The sequence below is a fragment of the Stenella coeruleoalba genome (assembly GCF_951394435.1).
Source record: "Stenella coeruleoalba genome assembly, chromosome: 20".
Classification (NCBI taxonomy): Eukaryota; Metazoa; Chordata; class Mammalia; order Artiodactyla; family Delphinidae; genus Stenella; species Stenella coeruleoalba.
The window spans coordinates 42,410,929-42,437,382 of NC_137166.1; the positions used below are offsets into that span (position 1 = coordinate 42,410,929).

At 54.0% G+C, this 26,454-nt stretch overlaps 1 protein-coding gene across 2 annotated transcripts; it reads left to right on the forward strand.

The window, feature by feature from the left end:
* Positions 1 to 265: 265 nt before the first annotated feature.
* GPI (glucose-6-phosphate isomerase) lies at positions 266 to 25,812 on the forward strand. 2 transcript variants are annotated; one of them, XM_079908115.1, is made up of 18 exons: positions 266 to 576; positions 1,551 to 1,641; positions 1,973 to 2,041; positions 3,553 to 3,672; positions 8,725 to 8,808; positions 8,942 to 9,088; positions 9,897 to 9,968; positions 10,641 to 10,685; positions 11,981 to 12,034; positions 21,421 to 21,481; positions 21,908 to 21,951; positions 22,086 to 22,238; positions 23,065 to 23,194; positions 23,349 to 23,425; positions 24,600 to 24,728; positions 24,953 to 25,028; positions 25,104 to 25,170; positions 25,281 to 25,812. In XM_079908115.1, exons 1-18 carry the CDS (start codon positions 455 to 457, stop codon positions 25,414 to 25,416), a joined length of 1,677 nt encoding a protein of 558 aa, XP_079764241.1. In that variant the 5' UTR covers positions 266 to 454; the 3' UTR covers positions 25,417 to 25,812. The 2 variants fall into 2 exon arrangements, with proteins under 2 accessions (XP_079764241.1, XP_079764242.1); XM_079908116.1 differs by lacking the exon at positions 266 to 576 and adding an exon at positions 674 to 995 and having other exon boundaries at positions 25,281 to 25,809.
* The last annotated feature ends 642 nt before the right edge of the window (positions 25,813 to 26,454 follow it).

The window sequence follows — 26,454 nt, forward strand, 5'->3', positions numbered from 1 at the left end:
CAGCACCCTTTCCAGCGTTCCTTATCTCACTAGCACCTCCCAGCATCAGATATGCCATATATTTTACTTGTCACCTACATAGCCGCAGCACCTGTAACACTGAAGTGTTGTAAGGAGTTGGGTTAAGTGGGTGAATGAACGAACTAATGAAGCAGGCCGGGGCTCTGCCTCTGTTCCTCAGTCACTTCCAGGCAGAGGTCGGCAGAGCAGCAGCCCAAGAGGCCGCCGGTGGCAAGGCGAGAAGAGCTGAGGCCCCCGAGCCTCGGCTGCGGACCAGCTTGCCCCTCGGGCGCGGACCTCAGAGAGGAGGGCGGGGGCGGGGACGGGGCGGAGCGGAGCCGGGGACCTGCGCCTTAAAGCTCGCTGCGCTCGCCGGTCCTCCGCCTGCCGCGCGCCACCCGCCCAGCTTCCTCCTCCGTGCTTATCCCAGTCCGTGTTCTCTGCCGCTCTCGCCATGGCCGCGCTCACCCAGAACCCGCAGTTCAAGAAGCTGCAGGCATGGTACCACGAGCACGGCTCTGACCTCAACTTGCGCCGCCTTTTCGAAGGAGACAAGGACCGCTTTAACCACTTCAGGTGCGCGCGCGGGGCCAGGGGCGGGGCGCGGACGTGCCGGACCCGGAGGCGGCGCGCGGGGTCCGGCTGTGCAGGGCCTGGGCCGGGAGGGCTGGGCGGCGGTCCCCGAGGGCCCCCGGCTGCGGATCTGGGCGCAGGCCCAGGCCGCGCTTCGTCCTTGACGCCTCCTTGAAGCAGGTTTCCGGGTGCTCGCCGGAGGTCTCGGCGCCCCGGCAGCTTCGTCATGAGGATTGGGCCTCTCTGCCGCTTCCCCTCCACGGGGACATTTCTCTCCCCTCCCCCTCCACCAGTCCCTGCCGTTTGAAGCAGGCCATCCCTCCGCGGTTGTGAGCAAGGGCCCTCGCCGACGCGGCAGGCTCAGAAGGGCTGCCCCCTTCCACTCGGTCCCGGCCGAGAGTGTGCTCGGGACCTTCTGCAGGGTGCGGTCAGGGTGGGACCGGCCCGGGGGATTTGCGGGGAGCCGCGATGGAAGGGTGGAGAGGTGGGGCCGTGATTCCTGCCCAGGAGGCTAGGTCCGGAGACCCATGAACGACCAGGAAAGGAGAAAATCTTGGGGGTCGGGAATGGTCACTGGCACAGGGGTTCGGGAGGGGAGGTCCGTGGCTCCAGACTGGAAGCCCCTGATGGCCAGCCCTGTCATTTGGGTCCTTCCCTGCGTAAGTTGAGTCGCAGAGTGGAAGCTCTGGGAGGGAATTGTCACTCTCTGGCCTAGGCAGGGGCAGCTCACCCAGCTCGGTCTTCTCATCCCCCAGCTCAGTTTTAGCAGAGGAAAGGCTCCTCACCAGGGGTCTGCATCTTGCCCTGCGCTGCTGCTGCAGGTCGGCTTGGGGGGCGGACAGGTGACAGACGACACCACTGTGCTGGCCAGCTGAGGCTTGTTTGGATTTGGCACAGGGAGGATTTTTTTTTTGGAAGCATCTCTGATCAGGGATCAGGCTGGGGTGTGGTCAGCCGCTTCTGCCATCTTTCTGCAGCTTGAACCTCAACACCAACCATGGGCATATTCTGTTGGATTACTCCAAGAACCTTGTGACGGAGGCTGTGATGCAGATGCTGGTGGACCTGGTAACGTTCTGCGTGGGGAGGCTTGACCCGTGACCCATGGTGTTGTGGACGAGCTGGGCTACTGGCGTCCTCAGGTCCTTGAGCATCTTTACTTACCCCTCTTAGTGGATCTCAGTAGTTGCCCCTGTGCCCCTGCCCCAGGTTCTGACCTGCATCCCAGGGGACTCAGTGCCTGATGTCTGAGCAGACTCTCCCCAGGCAGTGGGGGAGGGCACCCGTCTGCAGCCATTTGTCAGCCCCACCGGGGGCCGCACCAAGCCTTGTGCTTGGGGCCTTGGACTCCTGGTGGCCAACGTGGGTGGGACCAGGCCTCAGTGTATTCTCTTCTCAGGCCAAGTCCAGGGGTGTGGAGGCTGCTCGGGAACGCATGTTCAACGGTGAGAAGATCAACTTCACCGAGGTGAGCAGGCAGACTCCGTATACCCTCCACAGCCTCTTCCTTCCCTTTGGGGTTCGTCTGACTGTTAGCAGCATCACCCTGTGTCCGTACCCCTCCTCTTAGGCAATGCTTTTGCTTAACCAGGGGCCCGAAGGCCTATTTCCTCAAGCAAGTTGCACAGCCTTGGGGTGTGTCTTCCCCAAGACTGCAGTCTAGGTCTGATGAGCGTGGAATGGCTCCCGGTGTCTGCCTGGGGACAGCATCTCAAGGCTGCAGGGAGAGGGCTTCTCAAGGCCTGCTCAGAGAAGTTAACTCTGATCCTTGCTACAGGTTTTGTCAGTGAAAAGAAGACTCATGTCAAAATCAACCTCCTCAGTGGGAGGAGTCAACAGGATCCTTGCTACAGGTTTTGTCAGTGAAAAGAAGACTCATGTCAAAATCAACCTCCTCAGTGGGAGGAGTCAACAGGAAGCTGTGGCAAGGCCAGGCCTTGGCCACCCTGTGCCTGAATCGCCGTGGAACCCTGTAGGCATAAGAATCACTGAGCACTCAGAGTGTCATCCTCATGATGTTATTATCCTCGTTTTACACGTGAGGAACCTGTAACTCAGAGGTCAAGTCACTTATCCAGTGTTGTTCTGTAAGTGGCAGAGCCACTATTCAAACACCCCTGTCTTTCACTGCTGGGCTAGGCTGAGAGACGGCAATCAAGGAGGGCTTCCTGGAGTGGTGCATTTGTCTACAGAATGTGGCACAGGAGTGAGGTTGGGCGGGGTGAAGGCAGTGTGGCATGAAGCCCTCCACCTTAGTGAGCCTCTCCCTGCGTTGGAGTCCTGAGATCATCCCTTCCTGTCCCCCTGGAGCCTCAGACCTGTTTCTTTCAAGGACTCATCTGCTGCCTCCAGCTTGATGGGACTGTTGCTCTCACTTGCTAAGGCCAGCCACCTGGAGCCTATCACAGACTTAGGGTCTGGTTTGGTTTCCAGTAGTGGGTGTGATGGGATGCTTGGTGAGGGAAGCTTGAGTTGCCTGTTTTGCTCCACTTCCAAAGGGCCAGGGACACTTTTCAAAAGGAGCCAACAAACACCGTGTACTTTCACCAGAGAGATGAGACTGGGCTTCATGAGCCTGGGTCCTCTGTAGCCAGTCATTGCTTGTCTCTGACCTGTGTTGTCACCAGTGTGCCTTTGCTCATTCTTTGTTCAGCTTTCCTTGACTTTTCACGCCCTGAACATCTGTGGGTCGTTGGGGCCTGTCCCAGGCCTGTTCCGGTCTCCCTCCCCTTGCGACTGTCTGCAGCACGTAAGGGAGCAGCACACGCCTTGCCTTCCCTCTAGGACCTGGAGTGGCCCCTGTTTGCATGAGCACACAGTGGGTTTTGAGTATGAGACCATGGTACTAGCAGACCTTAGGGCCTGCGTGTCCAGTGGATAAAGGGCTGAGCTGACTCTTGGGGCCACACTGCATCATGCCCAGCTGGGAGTGTGGCTGCCCTGGGGTGGAGGCCTTCATGCGCTGACTCTCGTCCCCAGGATCGGGCAGTGCTGCACGTGGCCCTTCGGAACCGGTCAAACACACCCATTTTGGTGGATGGCAAGGATGTGATGCCAGAGGTCAACAGGGTCCTGGAGAAGATAAAGTCTTTCTGCCACGTAAGCAGCTGCTGGGCTGGACTTCCCCTTGGCCGTGTGTGTGTGCTTGTATTTGGGAATCTGGGGATCCTGATGGGCCGCCCTTCCACGCTCCTTGGAGAGGACCCCAGCCCTCAATGCAGCCTGAGGTGGCGGTGGTCTCTGTGACAGCTAGCCATGGAGCCTCTGCTAAGGCAGGAATTTCCCTGACCCTGTTCTCAGGGAACCCACCACTGGCAGCAGTAGAGCAGCCTCCTTCCTGAGCTCTAACGCCTGTGGGCTCACGGTGACAATCTGGCCGGGACAGAGTTCTGAAAAGAAAAGTGAGGCCCCTGAGGGATGGGATAGTCGGGAGAGACTTGCTTTTTCTAACCTCTTTAGTCATGTGCCCTTATTGCCTAGTCTAGAACTAGATGAGATTTAAAATGGAACATTTTCTTGACCACACCCCAGCCAACTCTCCAGAGGCAGCTTTTATAATGTTTACTGTAAATCTTCCAAAAGTTTCCTATGCATGTACTAGCATGTCTGTCGTCTCTTCTTTGAAACACGGGCACACGTGTACACACGCATGCAGCTTGTCCCTGTCAGCATTAATGCACACAACTGTGCTTCCTTTTCCTGTGTGAGGGTGTAGGGGTTGCCTCAGAGACCAGCTAGAGATTTCCCCACATCACCTGCCATTGCCTCAGTGTCTACCCCATGGTGACTCTGCAAGAGTTGGTGGATGTCCTCAAGCGTGGAGTGCAAGGGTGATGTCTGTGGGCTGGACGGTTTGTGTGGCCGTGTGCATGTCTGTACGTGTGGGTTACGCATGTCTGTACGCGTGCTCTGGGAGTGATAATCTAGGCTCTAGTCAGCTGGTCCCTGAGAGCAGCGTCCCCCACGTGTGGCTGGTCGTCTTCAGACCTGGAACGGCAGGAGGTGATCTGGGCATCCGTCCTAGAGGCTAGGCAGGCACGTGAGTGGGACTTTGCAGGGTGAGGAAGGCTTGGGATCCCGATGAGAATCTGGATTCCAGAATGTCCCTTAAGAGTGGTTGGTGTTTGTGATGGGCTTTGGATGGGATGTAGGGTTGGGTGTTTCCAGACATCTGCTGTGAGTGGCAGAACTGATGTGTCTCGGAAGCAGGGTGCCCTGTTTGGTCAGCCCTTGTGTGCTCGGGCATGCCATGTGGAGAGTGTGTGGCACTGGTCGTCTGGGAAGCTGTTTCCAGGAAAGCCCTCCCTTATAGCTGGCTGCTGGATACCTGACTCAGACTGATGGGCTATTTATAGTTCAGAATAGCTGCTGAATAGCAGCAATTCCATGGTAAGGAACACTCCCCATGGCTGTGCTCTCAGGAGTTCGCCAAGATTGGGTGAGGCTGTTCACCATGACCTTGATTGTCACGGCAAAAACCGAAAACAGCCTGACCTCATTTATCAGAGGATTGACCAGTGAAGTCAGTGTATGTTCATAAACCGTAGTCCTGGGTGCCATTAGGAATTAGGGAGCTACAGTTGCATTGACCTGCTGTGCTGTTCAGGATATACTGTGAAGTTGAAAAAGGAAGTTGCAGAACGGGTGTGCTTTTGTAAGACCCCCTATCTGGTTAAATAAAGGGTATATGTAGTAATAGTAAAGATACACAAAGTTCCCCTCTAGGCTGCTTCATTATAACAAAACTCATGGTGAGATTGATCGTTGAAAAGCTGAGCAACTTATTTTCTTTCTGTATTGATGGAAAATTGCTCATGGCAGGTGATGATTATCTAAAAGAAATAAAGTTACTGGGTCTTACTGGTTTGGGGAAAGCCACGTATACTAGTTTCCTATCGGTGCGTAACAAATAACTCCAGAATTGAGCAGCTGGAAACAGCAGTCAGCGTTTCTGTTGACTGGTTCTGGCTCAGGTCTCATAAGGTGGTAGTCAAGATGTTGGCCCAAGGTTACATTCATCTGAAGGCTTGATGGGGGTTGGAGGATCTGCACTCAAGATGGCTCACTAGTAATTAGTGCTGACATTTGGGAGGCTTTAGTTCCTTACCTTGTGGACCTCTCTACAGGTTGAATGTCCTCATGACAAGGTAGCTGATTTTTCCCAGAGTGACTGATCCAAGAGAGAGCAAGGCAGAGTGCCTCAACGTCTTTTAATACCTTGAGGTAGCATCAGAAGTTACTCTTTCATTTCTGTATTAGCCTCTTGGTTGTACAGGTCAATTCTGATCGAAGTGGGAAGGGACTACACAAGGACATGAATGCAGTGCCAGGAGGTGAGGATAGCTGGGAACCATCTTAGAATTTGGTTATCATAGTCTCCCTTCTGGCTCCCAGTGATTCATCATGTTCCTTCCACATGTGAAGTACCCTGTTCTCTTTCTCTTAAGCCATATGCCATTACCATATCAGCTAGAAGTGAAAAACCTTATAATCTAAATTAGATACAGATATATCTGTATTTTCTTTAATACAACTTAAAAACAGTTCCTTTTGATCTGAAGATACGTGAATTAAGTAGACAAGTTATTTATCCCCTACACACCCAACATACAATGGTGAGATAGGCGTAGGATAACTGTTATAGGATAATTCCTTTTCAAAAAGGAAGGAAAGTGGAAGGCACACAGGAAACATTGGTCCAAAGCAGTTCTGAAATTGAGCAGGACACGTGTTGGCAATTGCTTGGTTAGGACTCAAGGCCTGGGAATTGTTCCTCAAGGCTTTTGGCTTTGCCCTTAGTCATCCTTTTTACATGAAAGGTAGTCTATGTTTGTAATTGCCTAGTTTTTTCAGCCTGCTTACTGCCTATAGAAATGTAGGTTTTTAAAGATCTCTTTTCTGGGACTTCCCTGGCGGTTCAGCGGTTAAGACTCTGCACTTCCAATGCAGGAGTGCACAGGTTTGATCCCTGGTTGGGGAACTAAGATCACACATGCACACACCACGGCCTAAAACATAAAAAATATTAAAGATCTCTTTTCCTTTTTAATTTTTATTATTATTATTTTTTTGGCCATGCTGCATGGCATGTGGAATCTTAGTTCTCAGACCAGGGATCAAACCTGCGCCCTCCTGCATTGGAAGTGCGAGTCTTAACCACTGGACCACCAGGGAAGTCCCAGAGATCTCTTTTCCTTTTGTAATATCTCTGTCACTTTCAGGCCAAGCTGGTAGTGTTTCTGACAATTCAGTTATCTTAAAAACTTTGTGGGTCTCCTGTGAAGCTTACTGGGGGTGGGGGGTTCACTCCATTAGACAAAAGCTATACCCACAGATTTTTTTCAAGATAAGTCCTTTCCTACAATTGCTTCTAAGACCACAGAGACAGTACTTTTAAGCTTTTTGGAAGCCTTACCTTCAGCCAAAATGTTCTCTGTGTTACCACCTTAGTTCTTTCTGAGGTCTTAACAAAGGATTTCACAGCTATATTCTCTGCTTTACTTCTTGAAGCTTTTCTTACAGTGCCCTGGATTTGAACTTTGCCAAAGATCCATCTCCTAATTTCAGCATCAGTTATTTTCTGGAGAGGCTGGGAATTTTCAAATCCAGCGATTCCTGGCTTCTTTTTGTTTAAAAGTTCTTCATTAAGCTTGTTTCTTTCCTCTTGTATTTTATTGTAAGCAGTAAGAAGCCAGGTAGTTCCTATAACACAGCCTGAAAATCTCTATAGCTAGATCATCCAGATCATAATAGATACATCTTTTACTTTCCCCATTAATGCAGGCAACAGTGTTATTAAATTTTCTTTCACTACATAACAAGGATTCTTTTTCCTACAATTTTCAGTAGTGTTTTCTTCCCACTTCTTTAAATCTGTACCAGCAGCCCCCTCGAGGACCATTAAACCTCTGCTAACAGTCTCTTCCAATGTTCTTTAGGCTTTCACTAACTCTCCTCAAGGCTCTTTTAGCTTTTACCCATATTTTTATTTTTTTATTTAAAAAAAAAAATTTATTTATTTATTTTGGCTCTGCCGGATCTTAGTTGCGGCACATGGGATCTTTTTAGTTGCGGCATGCGGGATCTTAGTTGTGGCTTGTGGACTTCGTAGTTGTGACATACGGACTCTTAGTTGCAGCATGCACGTGGGATCTAGTTCACCAACCAGGGATTGAACCCGGGCCCCCTGCATTGGGAGCACGGAGTCTTACCCATTGGACCAGGGAAGTCCCTACCCATATTTTTAGATTTTTGTTATGGTAATACTCTACTTGTGGCACCAAAGTCTGCATTAGTTATTTGTCATTATATAACAAATTCCACCCAAACTTGGCTTAAAATAGCAGTAAACATTTACTATTTCACACGGTTTCTGTGGATCAGAAATTGAGGCTTAACTGGTTGGTCTTGGTTTGGGGGTCTCTCTTGAGGTTGTACTCAAGATGTCGGCCAGGGCTGTAGTTATCTGAAGGTTTGCTGGGTTCTCGAGGATTCTCTTCCAAGGCAGTTCCTATTCGTGGATGGTGAGTTGGCATTGGCTGTTGGAAGAAGGCCTCTGTTCCTCACCACACTGGCTTCTTCATACAACCGAGTCTTCTCATAACATAGTAGATGGCTTCCCCAAGAGTGAGCTATCCAAGAGAGCAAGGCAGAAGCTGCATGGTCTTTCCTGACCCAGCTTCTGAAGTCACACTCCGTCATCTCTGCAGTGTCCTAATGGGTGCATAGTGAGCCCTGTACAGCGTGGGGGACCCTATAGGGATGTGAATACTGGGAGGCAAGAATCCCTGGGGTCCATGTGGAGCTTGGCTGCGTGTATGTCATTTCTGTCCCTGGCACAGACCAGTCACAGTAGTTGACATTCCACATCTCTTGGTCTCTGTCATGTTAGGTTCTGCTGAAAGTTTGCTCTTGTTTTGCAGATTCTGACAATGTCGCTGTGAGGTGGGGATGTCACCCCACTTACTAATGATGAGAAAAAGGGTCTAGTTGGGGCTGAGTGTGGCAAGGATGTGACACTGTGTCTCAGTAGGCCTGTGATAGGGCCTGGAAGTCGGGACTGAGGTGTAAGGATACAGAAGTAATGATGCATTTGAGCAGCAGTTTATACTCAGGGATCTGGGCTGATTACATCTCCCCGCTCTGTGCCAGCGTGTCCGGAGCGGTGAATGGAAGGGGTACTCAGGCAAGTCCATCACGGATGTCATCAACATCGGCATCGGCGGCTCTGACCTGGTAAGGAGGGGGCTGCCTTGGGATGGGGGAGGAGGGGTATCCAGGGCCTTGGTTTCTCCAGAGATGGGACCTGGCTGTTCTCACCTCTCGTGGGCCCCGGAATCTTGTTTTCTGATGCTGCGTCTCCCCACAGGGACCCCTCATGGTGACTGAAGCCCTCAAGCCATACTCTTCAGAAGGTCCCCGGGTCTGGTTTGTCTCCAACATCGATGGGACCCACATTGCCAAAACACTGGCCGCCCTGAAGCCGGAGTCCTCCCTGTTCATCATCGCCTCCAAGGTACGGCCCTCAGACCCGGCCTGACTCCCAACCCTGTGTGTGTTGGGGTGCGAGGGGGGGTGGATGCTTTGCCACTGCCCTGGACTCTCCCAGCTGCTCTGAATGAGCCATGCTCTGTGGATCAGGTGGGCACAGCTGCCCTCAGACTCTTCCTTATCTGGTGGCAAAAACAGTTTACCTGATGAAAGCCTGGACTGGTCCGTATGAGCCTTCATCTTAGGCATACCCACTCACTTCAGTGAATGTGCGCTCAGCCTGGGACCGTTCCCATCTTTCTCAGAGATCTGTCTCTAATGTCTGCTCCTTTCTGATCCCAGAGCCATGCCCAGATGATGTAAGCATTTTGTTTTTTGTCATCTATGCCCTGTTTACTCGTATCCATGCACATTAAATATTAAGAATTCCATCTGAGTTCTGAGATACAGCCTAGTCTGGGCTGAAGGGAGCCCCAGGTGTGTCCACAGCTGCTCCTGGAGGATGCTCTGGCCTTTGACCTGTGGTGGGGTGGCGGGGGCGGAGGGTGGGCTCTGGGCAGGTGGAGGTGTAGCTCTTACGAGCGTTTCCCCTTTCTCTGTCTGTGAAGTCCTGGAATCACAGGATGACGTTGCTACTTCCAGGACCCTGCCCCAGACACAGTCACTGATTGTGGCTTTGTGGACATGTGGGTGGAGGTGATGGGGAGTGACTCACACCTGCATGCACTGCTCCGTGTGGTAACTGGGCACCCACACGGTCTCCGCTGCTGAGCTCTGGCTCTGGGCCGTACCGACCTTGGCTGGGGACCGACTCCTGTACTCTCTGCCTGCAGACCTTCACCACCCAGGAGACCATCACCAACGCGGAGACAGCAAAGGAGTGGTTTCTCCTGTCGGCCAAGGATGTGAGTGCTGGGTGGGCAGTGGGCAGTGTGCAGGCTGGGAAGGACAGGGTGGGCCTGCCCATCAGCCTGCGTGGCCACGCTTAGCTCTGTAGCCCTATTTCCCCTGAATTTGGCAGCAGGAGGCATCCTTTCTGGTTAAGATATTTGGCTTTGGGACTTCCCTGATGGTCCAGTGGGTAAGGCTCTGTGCTCCCAATGTGTGGGGCCCCGGTTCGATCCCTGGTCAGGGAACTAGATCCCGCATGCATGCCGCAACGAAGATCCTGCATGTTGCAACTAAGACCCCGTGCAGCCAAAATAAATAAATATTTAGAAAAAAAAGATATTTGGCTTTGCCAGCCCAGACAAGCCAAATGTGGCAGACGCTGCTCTAACTGCTGAGGGCCGTTTCCTTAAGGCCACTGGCCCTGTGGAATCCTCTCTACCCCTGGCCCCTCCAGCTTTACAGCGGAGACACCCTGGGCCTTGTGCGCCTGTGAGGTAGGCTGGGCTGCCTGGCCTCTGACCCCTCTGTCCTCTCCATCTTGACATGGGGCTCCTCCGACAGCCTCCGAACCGAGGACTGGGAGCAGTGGGTCCCCCCCGGGGCCTTGGTTTCTCCAGAGATGGCAGGGTTGCTGCCCCTGGGGGGCCCCTGGATGGGTGTGGTATAACTTGGCTCATCTCTTGCAGCCTTCTGCAGTCTCGAAGCACTTTGTTGCCCTGTCTACCAACACTGTAAGTACCCATGAGGGTTCCCATACTACCTCCCTGGGAGGGCCCAGGCCAGGTCAGGGTCATGGCCTTTCCGAATACATCAGCTGAGGTGTGTTTCACAGGTTCAGGGGTCTTGGCTCAGCTGGTGGGGTAGAAGGGTTGGTTGCCTGTGAGGAATGTGAGTTGCAAACCATCCTTACCTTTTCTGCAAGGCAGACAAACCTCTGCTGCTCCAGCAGGGGGCTTGCAGTCAGTGGGATCACATTAACCCCACCCATCTCCCGGGCCTGGCTGATGGCCACAACATTCCACACATGTGACCTCCCCTGGCCTCTGCCACTGGCCTCTCCCCAGATGGGATATGCTGGGTACGGGTGGGGGATGCATCCCATTTCTCACATAAGGACATTAAGCCCCAATGAAGGGATGTGACTTGTCACCCAGTGATTGCATGAGTCAGTGATGCCGGGATTAGAACACGGGACTAGAACGTGGTTACCCACCTGCCAGTTCCTCCTGGCCCCGGGTTGTGCAAGGTAGGGTCAGAGGCGTGTCAGCGGGCAGGACGGGGCTGTGCTGCAGGGGTCGCGAGGAAGGCAGACCTGGCTGAGCACTTGCTGTGTGGTGGGCTTTGTGCTGGGCAGTCTGAGCCGGAACCACACCCGGGTCCTCCTGACTCCACTCCTTCCGTGTCACCCCTACCCCCACCCATGCCTGCAGTGCTGACTTGCCTGTGGGGGGAGACAGAAGGACATCTTAAGGCTGGCCAACCACAGTGCCACTGTCCACCTTCTGCGGGTAGAGCTCAGACTGGTCAGTGGGGCGTCTCCTGTGGGGTCTAGGCAAGGGTTGCTAACCCTGTCTGCCCAGGGAATAGAATAGGATCTCTCATTCCCTGAAGGCTTCCTGGGGTGCGGTCACCATCCCAGTATTGGAAGGGCTGGGCAGGTGTCCGGGCTGTATGTTTCCTGGCCTGGGAGGTTGCCCCTGCCCGTGCTCAGTTGTTTCCCAGAGGTCCCAGGGGGTCTGGTCCAGGAGGTGGTCTTGCAGAACAGTGTGTGGGCCAGGTCCTCAGGGTGGCTGTGCAGCCCCTTTCAGCAGGAGGGGTTTGTAAGCACTGGGCCACGGGTGTGCTGGACGTGAGCTGGCCTGGCATCTGGCTCTGGGGGTGGGTGGCTCCTGGTCCCGCCTGGACTCGCAGGTGGCTGCAGCGCAGCCCCAGTGGTGGCACGACTCTTCATGCCCTGGAGCCGCTAACATGTTCCCGTGCCGCTAACCCAGGCTTCCTTCCTTCTCTTTCCCTTTGCCCTTTTTAGGCCAAAGTGAAGGAGTTTGGAATTGACCCTCAAAACATGTTCGAGTTCTGGGATGTAAGTAAAGGCACTTCCCCGTGGTGGGTGAATCATGTGTCCTTTGCCAGGTCAAGCCGCAGATGAGGGGCCCATAAGGTCAGGTCGATATTTATTGAGCACCTGCTGCATGCCTGCAGCAGGCAGGAGGCCCTCAGAGAGGCTTGTGGGGCAGGAGCAGCTTCGCTCAGTCAGGATGAGGGCTCCACTCCCGCCGAGGGCGGGCTTGCAAGGCCAGGGTGACATTCCCCTGGGCGGGGTAACCGGAGCCACCCCGTCCCCCTCGCTAAGCTGAGGTTGTGAGTTATTCTCAGTGATGACCTTTCTCTGAACTACAGCCGCAACCTGTAAAGACCAAAGGGCAGGGTGAGGCGGGAGGTGTGACTGGGCAGGCCTGGAAAGGAGCTGCAGGGGCAGCTGGAGGGTGGCAGAGAGGAGGTGCCTGGGTGGGGCCCCGCTGGGCAGCTCGCAAAGCCAGCGTTGCTGAGTGGCAGAGCTGCGGGCCACTCTAGTGACAGGCGGTCACGCAGACTCATCTCTGCTAGAGCCACAGCTGGTGCCAAGCAGTGAGCAGGAGCTCTCCTTGCAGCTTGCCTGAGTGCAGCCGTGGTGTGAGAAGGGCTCGGGTCGCAGAATGCAGGGAAGGCTCGGGGGGCAGAGATGCGGTGCAGGGTGTGGCGTGGGTGCCTTGAATGCAGTGGGTGTGGCCCTAACACGTGACTTCGGCAGGTGTACCTAAGAGGGCATTGTCCGGTTGGGGATTTTCCCAGGGGGCTGCTTCCAGGCCTTTATACTGGAACCTCTCTGCTTGCTGGCAGCATCTGAAGATGTAACTTCCTTTGAAAGCTCTAAAGGCCTGGAGTCTGGGAGAGGATTACGCCCTCCCGCCCTAAGGCATCTTTTGTGTGTAATGAGTTAACCTCTTTCTAGAATGGGACTAGTTATGTACCATCCTTGGAAGAATTGAGAAGAGTCACTCAAATCCTTTTCTGCGTCCTGTGGCTCAGATGAGGAACCCCGCTCGAGAGAGACTGTGCAGCTTCTAACAAATGTTGCATGCCTGTTAAACGAGGGGAGGTACCACCCTCCTCCTCTGCGGGATCTGGAGCCTGAGCAGGTGGTGGTCAGGGACACGTGGGGGCTCCTGCTAGCCAAGGAGCCCAGCGCAGCGGGGCTGTGTCGCAGCCTGGCTCGTCATTGCCTGTAACCACCCAGCCTGCAGAGATGAGTTGGGGTGTGGCTTAGAGACAGACCTGGGTCTCCCAGGTAAGGCCTAGGAATGACAGTTGGGCACAAGAACATGGGGCTGGGGCTGGCTAGTGAGGCCCGAGTGGCCAGGGTGGGCACAGTGGAGGCCTTTGTGGCCAGTCCAGACATACCTGGAAGGACCTGCCTGGGTCGCTGAGGATGTATATTGGTGAATTGAGAAGGTGACATCTGAGGAGCCAGGGACAGGAACAGGTGAAATTTCTGGACCCAGGGTCTCAGGTGAGAGAGAGGAGTCACAGTAGATACAAGGATGTTGCTCTGGCTCTGAGGTAAGATCTGAAGAGTCCAGTCTGGCGTAGGTATGTGTAAGCGGTGAGGCCTGGTCAGCTGTGGCCAGCCACGGGGCAGCCTTGTGTGTCGGGATCAGGCAGTCAGCACGCATTACCGGAGAGCTAATTTTGGCCGGTGATGTCTGAAGAGGAGCCAGGACAGGTACAGGTGGTATCTGAAGAGGAGGCACCAGGACAGGTAAAGGTACGGGTGAGGTCTGTGAATTCTGGAAGAATTCAGATATTTATTCTATCAAGTGGAGTCTGAGGAGCCAAAATTAGGTACATGTTCTTTTTTTTTTTTTTTTTTAATTTATTTTTGGCTGCGTTGGGTCTTCCGTGCTGCACGCGGGCTTTCTCTAGTTGTGGCGAGCGGGAGCTACTCTTCGTTGCGGTGCGCGGGCTTCTCATTGTGGGGGCTTCTCTTGTTGTGGAGCATGGGCTCTAGGCGCGCGGGCTTCGGTAATTGTGGCACGCGGGCTCAGTAGTTGTGGCGCACGGGCTTAGTTGCTCTGCAGCACGTGGGATCTTCCCGAACCAGGGCTCGAACCCGTGTCCCCTGCATTGGCAGGCGGATTCTTAACCACTGCACCACCAGGGAAGCACGTCGCTAAGGTGCATTGTGAGAGGCTTATGGTAGACAAAGGTCTAGAGACAAAGGTCTCTAGAAGTGTCAGAGGCCCAAGTCACTCAGACACTGTTTGGCACCAGTGGGCTCTCGCCAGGCTTCCCTCAGGCTGAGATGAGCAGCCAGGGATCTGTCAGGTCTCTGGGAAGAGTCTGTTCAGGTTAGGTTTGTATAGTGGGGTCTGCCAGCATGGTCTGTAAAGCCACGTCTGCTTGAGGTCTCAGAAGCTGGAATCAGACAAGGTGTGTATAACTAGGTGTCTTAGGGGAGGCCTGAGGAGCCAAGATCAGGCACATCTGGACAGCAGTGTGTTGGTCAGGTAAGGACACTAAAACCAAAGGTAGGCAGAGACACAGCTGAGTCTGACAGGTGGGACTAGAAATCCACCATCGGGTCCGGGTCAGAACTGTGTCCTCAGGTGTTGTCCAAGCAGTTCTGGTGATGCTCAGGGCGATGGTCCTGGAGATGGTCCTGCGTCCCCTGGGAAAGGACTGAAAAGCTGGAGTCGGGCAAAGAGATGGAGCGCTGCATCCATCCATCTGGAAGGTTCATGAATTCTGCGTCTGTCTCAGGTACACAGAGCAGGTCTGTCAGGTAAGGTTTGAGGAGTTGAGGTGAGATACAGGTTTGTACTTTTGGTTCTTGAACAGGTGAGGTCTGAGCTGCTGAGGTCAGTCCCTGGTTTGTATTCCAGATTTGAGGAGCTGAGGTTCAGCACTGGTAGATAGAACTGAGTTTTTCAGGTAAAATCTGTAAAGCCAAAGGTAAGCCAGAAGTAGGTTGAAAAGCCATGTTTAGGTTCATTAAACTCTGTCCCACAGTTGAGGTCAGGCACAGGTAGGTAGAACAGATCTGTCAGGTGAGCCCTGAGGAGGCAGGGTTGGGTTCATCTAGAAAGACCTAGATCTCTTAGATGATCTCTGAGAATATGAAGTGAAGACAGGTGGATAGAGGTAGGTGTCTCAGGTGAGATCTTGGGAGCTGGGACTGGGCACAGGTGAGTAGATCTGCATCTCCCAGGTAAGGTCAGGTTAGGTAGGTAGAACTGCATCTCTGCTTGTCTTGTAGAGATGTCTTACGAAGTTGAAGAGTTGTGGCCAGGCACAGGTATGTGGAATTGAGTTTCTCAGGTAAGGTCTGTGGAGTCTGCATCTGGTACAGGTTTTATCCTTGGGTCTGTCAGGGTGAGTTAAGCACAGGTGGGTAGAGCACGGTCTGTCAGGTAAAGTCTGTGGAGCAAGTTCAGGAAACTGGGTCTGTCCAGTGAAATCTCAGAAGTCACAGCCAAGTCCAGGTAAGAAGAACCAAATGTCTTAGATGACGTTTGGTGAGCTGAGATGAGGTACATGTAAGCAGAGCTAGCCTGCCGAGGCAGTCTCAGGAGCCAGGAACAAGCACAGGTAGGCAGAGGTGGCTCACCATGTGCAGTTTGAGGATCCAAGGTCGTGCACAGGTAGGCAGAGCTGGCCGTCCAGCTGCAGTCTCAGAAGCCAGGCTCAGTCACAGGTAGAACTGACTTGCCACATGTGGTCTTAGGTAAGCAGAGCTGGTCCACTAGGTACAGTGTAAGGTGCCAGGTTGGTAGAATTGGTCTTCTGGGTATCGTCTGAGGAGCCAGGGTCAAGCACAGGTAAGCAGAGCTGGTCTGCTAGATATGGTCTGAGGAGCCAGGGTCATGTACAGGTGGGTAGAGCTGGTCCGCTAGGTACAGCACGAGGAGCCAGGGTCATGTACAGGTAGGCAGAATTGGTCCGTTGGGGATGGTCTGAGGATCCAGAGTCAAACACAGGTGGGCAGAGCTCGTCCACTAGGTATGGTCTGAGGACCCAGGGTCAAGTACACGTAGGTAGAGCTGGCCCACTAGGTGCAATCTCAGGACCCAGGGTCATGTACAGGTAGGCAGAGCTGGTCTGCTAGGTATGGTCTGAGGAGCCAGGGTCATGTACAGGTGGGTAGAGCTGGTCCGCTAGGTATGGTCTGAGGATCCAGTGTCAAGCACAGGTAGGCAGAGCTGGTCTGTCAGGTATGGTCTGAGGGTCCAGAGTTGTGTACAGGTAGGCAGAGCTGGTCCACTAGGTCTAGTCTGAGGAGCCAGGGTCATGTACAGGTAGGCAGAGCTGGTCTGCTAGGTATGGTCTGAGGAGCCAGGGTCATGTACAGGTGGGTAGAGCTGGTCCGCTAGGTATGGTCTGAGGATTCAGTGTCAAGCACAGGTAGGCAGAGCTGGTCTGTCACGTATGGTCTGAGGGTCCAGAGTTGTGTACAGGTAGGCAGAGCTGGTCCACTAGGTATAGTCTGAGGATCCAGGGTCATGTACAGGTAGGCAGAGCTGGTCTGCTAGGTATGGTCTGAGGGTCCAGAGTTGTGTACAGGTAGGCAGAACTGGTCCACTAGGTATAGTCTGAGGATCCAGGGTCATGTACAGGTAGGCAGAACTGGTCTTTCAGGTGTGGTCTGAGGGTCCAGAGTTGTGTACAGGTAGGAAGAGCTGGTCTACTAGCTATGGTCCGAGGATCCAGGGTCAAGCACAGGTAGGCAGAGTGGGTCCACTAAGTATGTTTTAAGGATCCAGGGTCATGTACAGGTAGGCAGAGCTGTTTGGCTAGGTATGGTCTGAGGATCCAGGGTCAAGCACAGGTAGGCAGAGCTGGTCCACTAGGTATGATCCGAGGATCCAGGGTCATGTACAGGTAGGCAGAGCTGGTCCACTGGGTATGGACTGAGGACCCAGGGTCAAGCACAGGTAGGCAGAGCTATTCTGCTAGTTAGGTTCTAAGGATCCTGGGTCATGTACAGGTAAGCAGAACTGGCTGGGTAGGTATGGTCTGAGGACACAGGGTCACATACAGGTAGATAGAGCTGGTCTGTTAGGTACAGCATAAGAAGCCAGGGTCATGTACAGGTAGGCAGAGCTGGTCCGCTAGGTATGGTCTGAGGACCCAGAGTCAAGCACAGGGAGGCAGAGCTCGTCCACTAGTTATGGTCCGAGGAGACAGAGTCATGCACAGGTAAGCAGAGCTGGTCCACCAGGTACAGTCTCAGGACTCAGGGTCAAGTACAGATAGGCAGAGCTGGTCCATAAGGTATGGTCTGGGATCTGGAGTCAAATACAGGTAGACAGAGCTGTCTGACTAGGTATGGTCCAGGGATCCAGGTTCAAACACAGGTAGGCAGAGCTGGTCCACTAGGTGTAGTCCGAGGACCCAGGGTCAAGCACAGGTAGGCAGAGCTGGTCCACCAGGTATGGTCTGAGGATCCAAGGTCAAGCACAGCTAGGCAGAGCTGGTCCGCTAGGTATGGTCCAAGAATCCAGGGTCATGTCCAGGTAGGCAGAGCTGTCTGAAGAGGTATGGTCTGAGGATCCAGGGTCAAGTACAGGTAGGCAGAGCTATTCTGCTAGTTAGGTTCTAAGGATCCAGGGTCATGTACAGGTAGGCAGAGCTGTCTGACTAGGTATGGTCCGAGGATCCAGGCTCAAGTACAGGTAGGCAGAGTGGGTCCACTAAGTATGGTCTGAGGATCCAGGGTCATGTACAGGTAGGCAGAGCTGGTCTGGAAGGTATGGACTGAGGGCCCAGGGTCATGTACAGGTAGGCAGAGTTGGTCCACTAAGTATGGTCTGAAGATCCAGGGTCGTGTACAGGTAGGCAGAGTTGGTCTGCCAGGTATGGACTGAGGGTCCAGGGTCATGTACAGGTAGGCAGAGCTGTCCGCTAGGTGTGGTCGGAGGAACCAGGGTCATGTACAAGTAGGCAGAGCTGGCCCAGCAAATGTGGTCTGAGCAGCCTGGGTCAGAGGCAGGTAGGCAAAGCCTGTCTGCCAGGTATAGTCTTGAGGAGACCTAAGGAGTTACGGTTGAACACAGGTAGGTAGACTTAGCTCTTTCAGGTGTTGGATTCAGGCAAAGGTATGTACCCTTGGTCTTTTGGTGATGCCTGAAAGACCAGGGTTAAGCCTGGGTTGGTAGAGCGGCCTCAATTCAGGCCCACAGCACTGGGGTTTTCTGCAGGTAGGCGGGACTCTGCGGGGCTCATAGCAGATACGCAGCCTCTAAGTTAGACATGAGTAGGTGGGTGTGGCTCCTCTCAAGCAAGGACTTTGGGGCCAGCTGTATGTATGCTTGGGTCTTGCAGGTGAAATCCTTGGAGCATGAAGTACATTGACCCAGGTCCTAGAAGTTAGGTCTGGGGTTAATCCCAAGTAGGTAGAACCACATCTCTCGGTGGGGTCTGCTGAGCACAGATACGCAGAGATGTTTGCATCTGATGAAGTTGGAGGCTCCTTACTGAGGTGTTGGTGCCCAGGCCAAGCAGGGGTTGATAGTGTTGGATCTGTTTGTGAGATGTGGAAAGCCGAGTGAGACACAGACGGTAGACCTGGCTCTCTCAGGTTAGGCCTGGGAGCCGAGACCAGGCCCGTGGAGAGAGAGCTGGACCCCTCGGGAAGGTGTGAGGAGTCTGAGTGCTGGGCTCAGGGAGGGGGGCCTGGGTCTGTCAGTTGAGATGTGAGGGGTCAAGGTTAGGCACAGACAGGTATGTGAAGCCCGGGTCATTAACTGAGCTGTCTGGAGCCTGCCTCTGACAGGCGTATAACCCTGTGGTCTGAGGTACTGGAGTTGAACACAAGTAGGTAGAGTTGACCTCCCAGGTGAAGCCATTGCATGCATACCCAGGGCTGCTATGTGGACCTGGCTTTGTCCGTGAGTCCGTGGACCAGGGTCACATGGGCAGAGGTATAAACACAATCTTAGGTGGGGGTTTTTGTCCCCCGGTTCAGGTACAAATTGGCATCCCCGGGCTTGTTAGATGAAACGAATGGGGCAGGATCTAGCCTAGAAATACGTAATTGGTATGATGGGTAAGGCCTGAGAAGGTGGGTCAGACACAGGTGGGACCCTCAGTGGTAGGCTCAGGCACGGTCAGGTGGGTAGAGTGGACTCTCATCGAGGGAAAGGCAGAGTCATCGTAGGTGTGTGTACCTGGGTCTACCTGGGGAGGTGTGTGGAGCCCTTGGGTTCAGGTAGGAGAGGTTGAACGAGCTGAGCCGTGTCAGCCGGCTGTTCTTAGCACCCTGGTCAGGTGTGATGGGCAGAGCTCAGGGTGTTGCAGAGGCCTGAGGATCTGTAACCAGTCCAAGGTGTGGTCTGTCACATTGGGATCTAGCTGGCAGGGTCTGAATTAATCAAGTGGGGAAAGAGATTGGATTATACCTGCTTGGAGAAGGTGAGGTCTGAGGCTCTGGGGCAGGTGAGGCACAGAACATGGAACTGACTGCAGAGCGACATCTCTAAGGCGTGGTGTGAGACCCACTGCCGGTGAAGGTGAGGTCTAAGGACCTGTGTCCACAGCTTGAGGTCTCAGAGGCTCAAATCGGACACTAGCTTTGCTGGGCTCTCCCAAAACAAAAGTGAAGTCTGAGAACCTGACCTCAGTCAAGGTCAGCAGCCTTGGTCTGTTGGTCTGAGTGCTGGCTGTCTGCTCAGGCCAGTTTCTGGATTTGAGTCTATTGGGTGAGATCTGAGAGCCAGTGTCAGGCATGGTGTGGTCTGTGGGACTGTGACAGTCAGGTAAGGTTCCCCCAAACCCAGACCCTTTCTAGGTAAAGAGCCCCATCATTCATCTTATTATCCAAGCCAGAAACATCTGGGCCACATTTGATTCTGTCATTCCTCCAATTCATCCTTTTTTTCTTTTTTTCCAATTCATCCTTTTTAATTGAACCTCCTGAATCAGTGGTCTGCATCCCTGCCGCCCCCATTCAGGGTAGCATCATTCTGTGGACGACCACTGGGGCTCCTAGATGGTTTCCTGCTTCCATTCGCTCCTCACCCACAGACTTCTTGGTTCTCCAGCCTTGCCTCTCAGCTTCTACCCTCCAGTTCTCACTCCTTCCTTCATCTTCTAGGTTGTGCTACACTTCCTCCTGCCCAGCCTGTCTCGTCAGGCTTTCAGGATAGAATTAAGCCTTAATGCCCCAAGGCATCCATTGGATGTAATGAATTAGCATCTCTCTTTTGCCTTTAGAAGGGTGCTGGCCTTGGACCAACCTTGGTAGTACTGAGAAATTGAGTCACTCAAAGCATTTTCCATGGGGCTTAATTCTCTCACTGTTGAGAAAGGCTGCTTTTGCTGCAGGACCTTTGCATATGCTGTTCTGGCTGCTGGAATCCTTCTCCTCTCTCTGCGCTTCCCTGGGTAACACTTACTCATTCTTCACATCCAGGCTCAAGCACCCTCAGAGTCCTTTTATTCTTGGTTTCCTTTCTCCCAAGCACTTTATCTCATTTTCACATTTATTGGCGTGATTGTTTCATTTATATCTTTCTCCCCCGTGGATTGTTTGTATTGCCTATGCTAGGAACATGGTAGGTGTTCCATAAATAGTTGTTAGGAAGACGTGACTGGAGATCTGAGGATTCTGAAGGTAAAGTGGAGTCTGCAGTGTGGCACGAGAAGGCACAGTGTGGATAGTAGACTTCAGTGTGTCTTGGGCAGAGGCTGAAGGTCAGTCAAGCCTAGGTATGAGCCACTGGGCCTGTCAGTGTCCCAGGAGGTAGGGCTAGGTACAGCTAGGAGGTGCTGGGTCTGTCAGTACAGCCTGAGGAATCGGGAATGGGCACAGGTATGAGGCACTGGATCTCTCATTGTCAGAAGTGGCAAGGCCAGGCCCAGGTATGAGACACTGGGTTTATCAGTATCTGAGGAGCAGGGGCCAAGGCCAGGTAGGAGGTGCTGGGTCTTTCATTGTTCAAGGAAGTATGCGTGGGCACAGGTATGAGGCGCTGGGTCTCTTAGTGTTTAAAGAGGCTGGACACAGGTACGAGTCATTGGGTCTGTCGGTGTCCTTGGAGGCACAACCAGACACAGGTATGGGATTCTGACTTGTCCGTGTCCAAGGAGGAGGGCTAGGCGCTGGGTCTGTTGGTGCCTGGGGAGGCCGGACCTGGCACAGGTATGAGGCGCCGGTCTGTCGGTGTCTGAGGAGGTGGGGTCAGCCACGGTAAGGTCTTTGGTTGAGTCTCGTGGCTCTGGTCAGTCCCTCGTGTAGTCTCTGCCCTGTTGGTCGGCCCAGCAGTTGCCGGCGCCTGGCCTGCTGTCTTGCTTCCCAGAGGTGGGTTGGCCCCAGGGCCGCAGAGCTTCACCTGTAGCAGAGCATGGTTCTCAGGGGGCAAGTTCCGTGGCAGGAGGGAGGGGGGCGGGGTGTGCCAGCCCTTCCTCAGCGCCTTTTCCTGTCTCTCCTAGTGGGTGGGAGGCCGCTACTCGCTGTGGTCAGCCATCGGACTCTCCATTGCCCTGCACGTGGGTGAGTGTGCATGTTTGTGTTTCTGTCTCGGGAGACCGTGTTGCCGTCTGAAGTCGGGCTGGGGACTCGTGTCCCTGAACACCTTCCCGTTCCCACAGGCCGCGGGCCTCTCTGCCCTTGGCTGGAATGTTTCTTTCAGGTCAGGTGGGAAGGGCCGAGTTTCCTTGCGGGTTTGTAGGTTGGCCTTTCTCCCCGCCCCTCACAACTGCGGTTCTGCTCGCTCCTCCACGCCAGGTGGCCCTAGAGCTACCTCTGTGCTCAGGGCTGACTCTGATTAGAGGGGCTTTCTACAGGCCCACGTCCTCCCAGATCCTGTTTCTTCTGGCTCCCCCTCCAGCCTTTCCCCGGTTCCAGAAGAAGCTGTGTCCGCGCGTCCAGGAGGCCTAGGGCGTGACCATTTCTGTTGACGCTGCTTTTGTGTTGCAGGATTTGATAACTTCGAGCAGCTGCTCTCAGGGGCTCACTGGATGGTAAGTGCTGGGGCTTGTGTTCTCTGCCAGTCGCTGGCCAGAAGCTTGTGGTTGGTCCAGCTCCCTCCCCCTCGCCCTCACTCCTTCCCTCCTGGGAAGCTGCTCAGCCCCCGCCCACCCTGTTCTCATTTCAGGACCAGCACTTCCGCACGACGCCCCTGGAGAAGAATGCCCCCGTCCTGCTGGCTCTGCTGGGCGTGTGGTACATCAACTGCTTTGGGTGTGAGACGCATGCCATGCTGCCCTACGACCAGTACCTGCACCGCTTTGCTGCCTACTTCCAGCAGGTACCAGCTGCCAGGCCACGCCTTGGGTTGGGGGGCCCGTGAGCCTGGGTGCCCAGGTTCCTGCTCCTCCAGCGGCCTTTTCCTCCATTACCCTTGGGCGTGTCCAAGGCCCCCCTGTGCTCCCCACCTCATGGAGAATCTTTGGAATCAGTTGAGTTTGGCTACCGTGGGAGGGGCGTGAGTGGCCATCATGGTGCCCTGGCCAGTCAGGCTCTGGCTTGGCTCAGGGCACGTGCCTCAGCCAGGTCACTTCTTTCTTGGACATCACCCGACAGGGTGGGCCACAGCCTGGGACCCCACCCCCATGGTTTGCACTGCCTTTGTCCCTCCAGAAAAGCAAGTTTACACCCAGCCTATGGTGCCTCTTTGGGCTACTCACAGCCCTCTGCCCCTGGAATCTCCACAGCCCCCCTAGAGCAGCCCCTCTCCCAGTGGATCCTGTGACTGGAGGAGGGGCTGAGGCTCCCCAAGGCCCAGAGTCTAGTTGGGGTGATGGCCCTCAAAGGCTATACAGTCCGGATTCCAGCCTGCCTCTCCATTAAGAAATCAGTTGAAGATTTTGTGACCCGTTTCTGCTCTTAGGGAGGTCCTCCCTGGACCTCCGTATACACCTTCTGCTGGTCATGGGTCCTTCAGAGCGGTCGAAGCCAAAAAGCTTGTGAGCTGTGCCCTCCCAGATGAGGGGACATAAAAGAATCATGCCTGCCCGTATCTCACAGAGCCAGGGCAGGGCAGGCGTGCCTGGTGCATCCCAGGCTGGTTTTGGGCATGTGCATGAAGGAGAAAGACTTGCAGATCGATGCCTGGGTTTCTGGCCCCATTCCAGGGTGACATGGAGTCCAATGGGAAGTACATCACCAAGTCCGGCACCCGTGTGGACCACCAGACAGGCCCCATTGTGTGGGGGGAGCCAGGGACCAATGGCCAGCACGCCTTCTACCAGCTCATCCACCAAGGTAGGGCTCATCTGGCCTGGGCAGGAGTGCAGCTGGGGACGGGGAGGGCACGCCAGGAAAGACTCCTCCGTGAGGTCAGCGTTCTCCTGTAGGCCACATGGGTGGTTCCCATGGGTGGGGATAGGCTCCTGGGTGACCACAGTGCCCTTCGCAGGTACCAAGATGATACCCTGTGACTTCCTCATCCCTGTTCAGACGCAGCACCCGATAAGGAAGGGTTTGCATCACAAGGTAAAAGCCCTCGTCCCGACCCTCTTCATGCTGTCTTAGGCTCACATTACACCTAGACCTCTTGAGACTGATGCATTAGTCAGCAGGACTAGTTTTCTGTTCCTGCCACCACAAACTTAGTGGCTTAAAGACAACACCCATTTATTATCGTGGTTTCTGTGGGTCCCAAGCCCATCATGGTCTGCTGGGTCTCTGCTCAGGTTCTCACAGGCTGAAATCAAGGTGTCGGCAGGACCGTGTTCCCTTCCGGAGACTCTGGGGGGAAATCCTTTTCCTCATTCATTCAGATTGTTGGCAGAATCCATTTCTGTATGGTTGTAGGACCAAGACCTGGCTGCTTTGCTGGCAGCTGGGGGTCGTTCTCAGCTTCTAGAAACCCCCTTGACTCGGTCTCAGAACCAGCAAGGCTGGGTTGAATCCATCTGACGCTTCGATTCTCTCCTGCATCTTCTTCTGTTGCATCTCTGTGGCTGACTCACTTGCTGTCCTCTTCTGTGATTTTTAAGGGCTATGTGATTACACTGGGCCCACCTGGATAATTTCCCTATCTTAAGGTCTGTAACCTTAGCTCTGTCTGCAAAATCCCTCTGTGCCATGCGATATAATACACACAGGCGTTAACAGCAGGGGGGCAAAGGTCAGGGAGCCAAGATCTTGCCTACCACAGCAGCAAAGGGGAAAACCACCCAACTCCTGACCTCACAGAGTCCTTGAAGGGGACCGATCCTGCCTTTTCTTGGGTGTGCAGAGTAGCATGGGTTACTGTGGGCACAAGCTTTGGACGCGGGAGTCCTGGGTTTGAATTCTAATTCTTCCCCTCTGTCCTTCTGGGATTCAGTGCTGCTGACTTGAGGAAACTGAGGCTCAACTAGAAAAGAGATGATGCCTCTCCCCCCTCAGGATCTTAAAAAATAGATGTTGGTAAAGTTCTTAACAGGGCCCTCGGCAAGTAGTACATAGTCCTTGGAGGGTAGTTATCATCGTTACCTACTTTCCAGTGTCAACAGGTGTGCTCTGGTGTCCCCCCTTGCTCCATGTAAGCTCCAGAGTCGGAGCAAGCAGCCTGACCCCGACTGCTGAGACTAACCCTGGCTGGGCAGTGCCAGGCAGTCTTGTCCATCTGCCTGAAGCTCAGACAGTGCTTCAAAATGGTACTCGACGTCTCTCTCGTCAGATCCTCCTGGCCAACTTCTTGGCCCAGACTGAGGCCCTGATGCGGGGGAAGTCAACAGAGGAGGCCCGGAAGGAGCTACAGGCCGCAGGGAAGAGTCCACAGGACTCTGAGAAGCTGTTGCCCCACAAGGTCAGCACTCCTCCTGAAGTGGGCTTTGGGTGGCATCCTGGAATTGGAAGGATAAAGTTGTGTGGCCAGGGCAGGGGCTCGTGGAGTGCCTTGCCTGCGTTGCACAGTAGGAGGGGCTGTCCTCACAGAGCTGCCCATCCCAGCCTCTGGCGCAGCGTGTGCTTCCCGTATGAGGAGTTAGGAATCACGACTAACTGGGGGACATTTCTGGGTGTTTTCTGAAGGTCTTTGAAGGAAATCGCCCAACCAACTCTATTGTGTTCACTAAACTCACGCCATTCATTCTTGGAGCCTTGATTGGTAAGTGAGTGGGGAAGTCCCAGCTTCGGGTAGGTCGGACTGGGCTGGTAGAGCCCTAACGTGCTCCCTCCACAGCCATGTACGAGCACAAGATCTTCGTTCAGGGCATCATCTGGGACATCAACAGCTTTGACCAGTGGGGGTGAGTTGCTGGCTCAAGGGGAGGGTGGGGAATGCCTGTGAGCTGGCTGGTGGATTTCACTAGCAATGTTGGAAGCTTCCTTATACCATTCTTCCTCCTCGCCCTGGCAGAGTGGAGCTGGGAAAGCAGCTGGCTAAGAAAATTGAACCTGAGCTTGATGGCAGCAGCCCAGTGACTTCTCACGATTCTTCCACCAATGGGCTGATCAACTTCATCAAGCAGGAGCGTGAGGCCAGAAGCCAATAAACTCGTGCCCAGCAGTAGTCCCCGTTGTGACTGGTCCTCCTTGTCCCTCCTGCCCAGAGTCTGCACCGCATGGTCCTACCCAGAGCACCCTCTGGTTTCGGGCTTGGACCACAAGCCCTTTGGCGGAAGCTGGTCTGGAATTGCCAGCCTCACCCTCTCCATGTCCAGGCCCCCTCTGTCTTACAGTTGGCTGAAGTGTTTCAGTGCAGCTGATTTTTCTGACCTGTGTTCATTGTTCATATACCAGGTAGAAAATAAAGATGCCACAAAGGAGACTGTAGGCTGAGACTCTTTGTCCTGAGATGGGGCTCTCTGCAGGAGTTAGGGTGCCCAGTAGGAGGAGTGTTTGCCTTGTGTGAGGCTTTGCTGTAATTGGTGAGCAGATCCAGAATGGAGGACGGTCCCTTGAGAAGAGAGTGGGTGGAGTGGGGCATAATCCAAGTCACGAGGGCAGCGTGGCCTCTGTAATCGAATCTTTTCTACATCTTCTTGCACTCCTCACCCCTGTGGCTTTGGAGTGACTGTATACTTCTGTTCACTGGATAGTGTTTTTTTTTGTGTGTGTGGTATGCGGGCCTCTCACTGCTGTGGCCTCTCCCGTTGCGGAGCACAGGCTCCGGACGCGCAGGCTCAGCGGCCATGGCTCACGGGCCCAGCCGCTCGGCGGCATGTGGGATCTTCCCGGACCGGGGCACGAACCCGTGTCCCCTGCATCGGTAGGCGGACTCTCAACCACTGCGCCACCAGGGAAGCCCCACTGGATAGTTTTTAAAACCATGTTGAGATTTTGTCTGTTTTGGGTGAATTCCGGGCCCAGATCAAGGGTGACCACTAACTCCTGGCCAAATGCTCGGGTAATTCTTTCCTTTTATAAGATAGACAGTTGAAAAAAAGGATTTTTGAAGAAACTGTCCTTTTATCTTCTATTTAAGGTACTTCTATTCAAGATACTAAATAATATTTCTGGCCAATTTAGCAGAAAAGGAATTTTAAAGAGTTGATGGGCAGAATCGATGGGCAGACTAGAGGCTGAGCTTT

Excerpts from the sequence above, each read along its gene's own strand:
- GPI (XM_079908115.1), top strand. The coding sequence starts at position 455 with ATGGCCGCGCTCACCCAGAACCCGCAGTTCAAGAAGCTGCAGGCATGG. Across the intron at positions 12,035-21,420 it reads ACATGTTCGAGTTCTGGGAT|TGGGTGGGAGGCCGCTACTC; the intron begins GTAAGTAAAGGC and ends TGTCTCTCCTAG. Across the intron at positions 24,729-24,952 it reads AGAAGCTGTTGCCCCACAAG|GTCTTTGAAGGAAATCGCCC; the intron begins GTCAGCACTCCT and ends TGTTTTCTGAAG.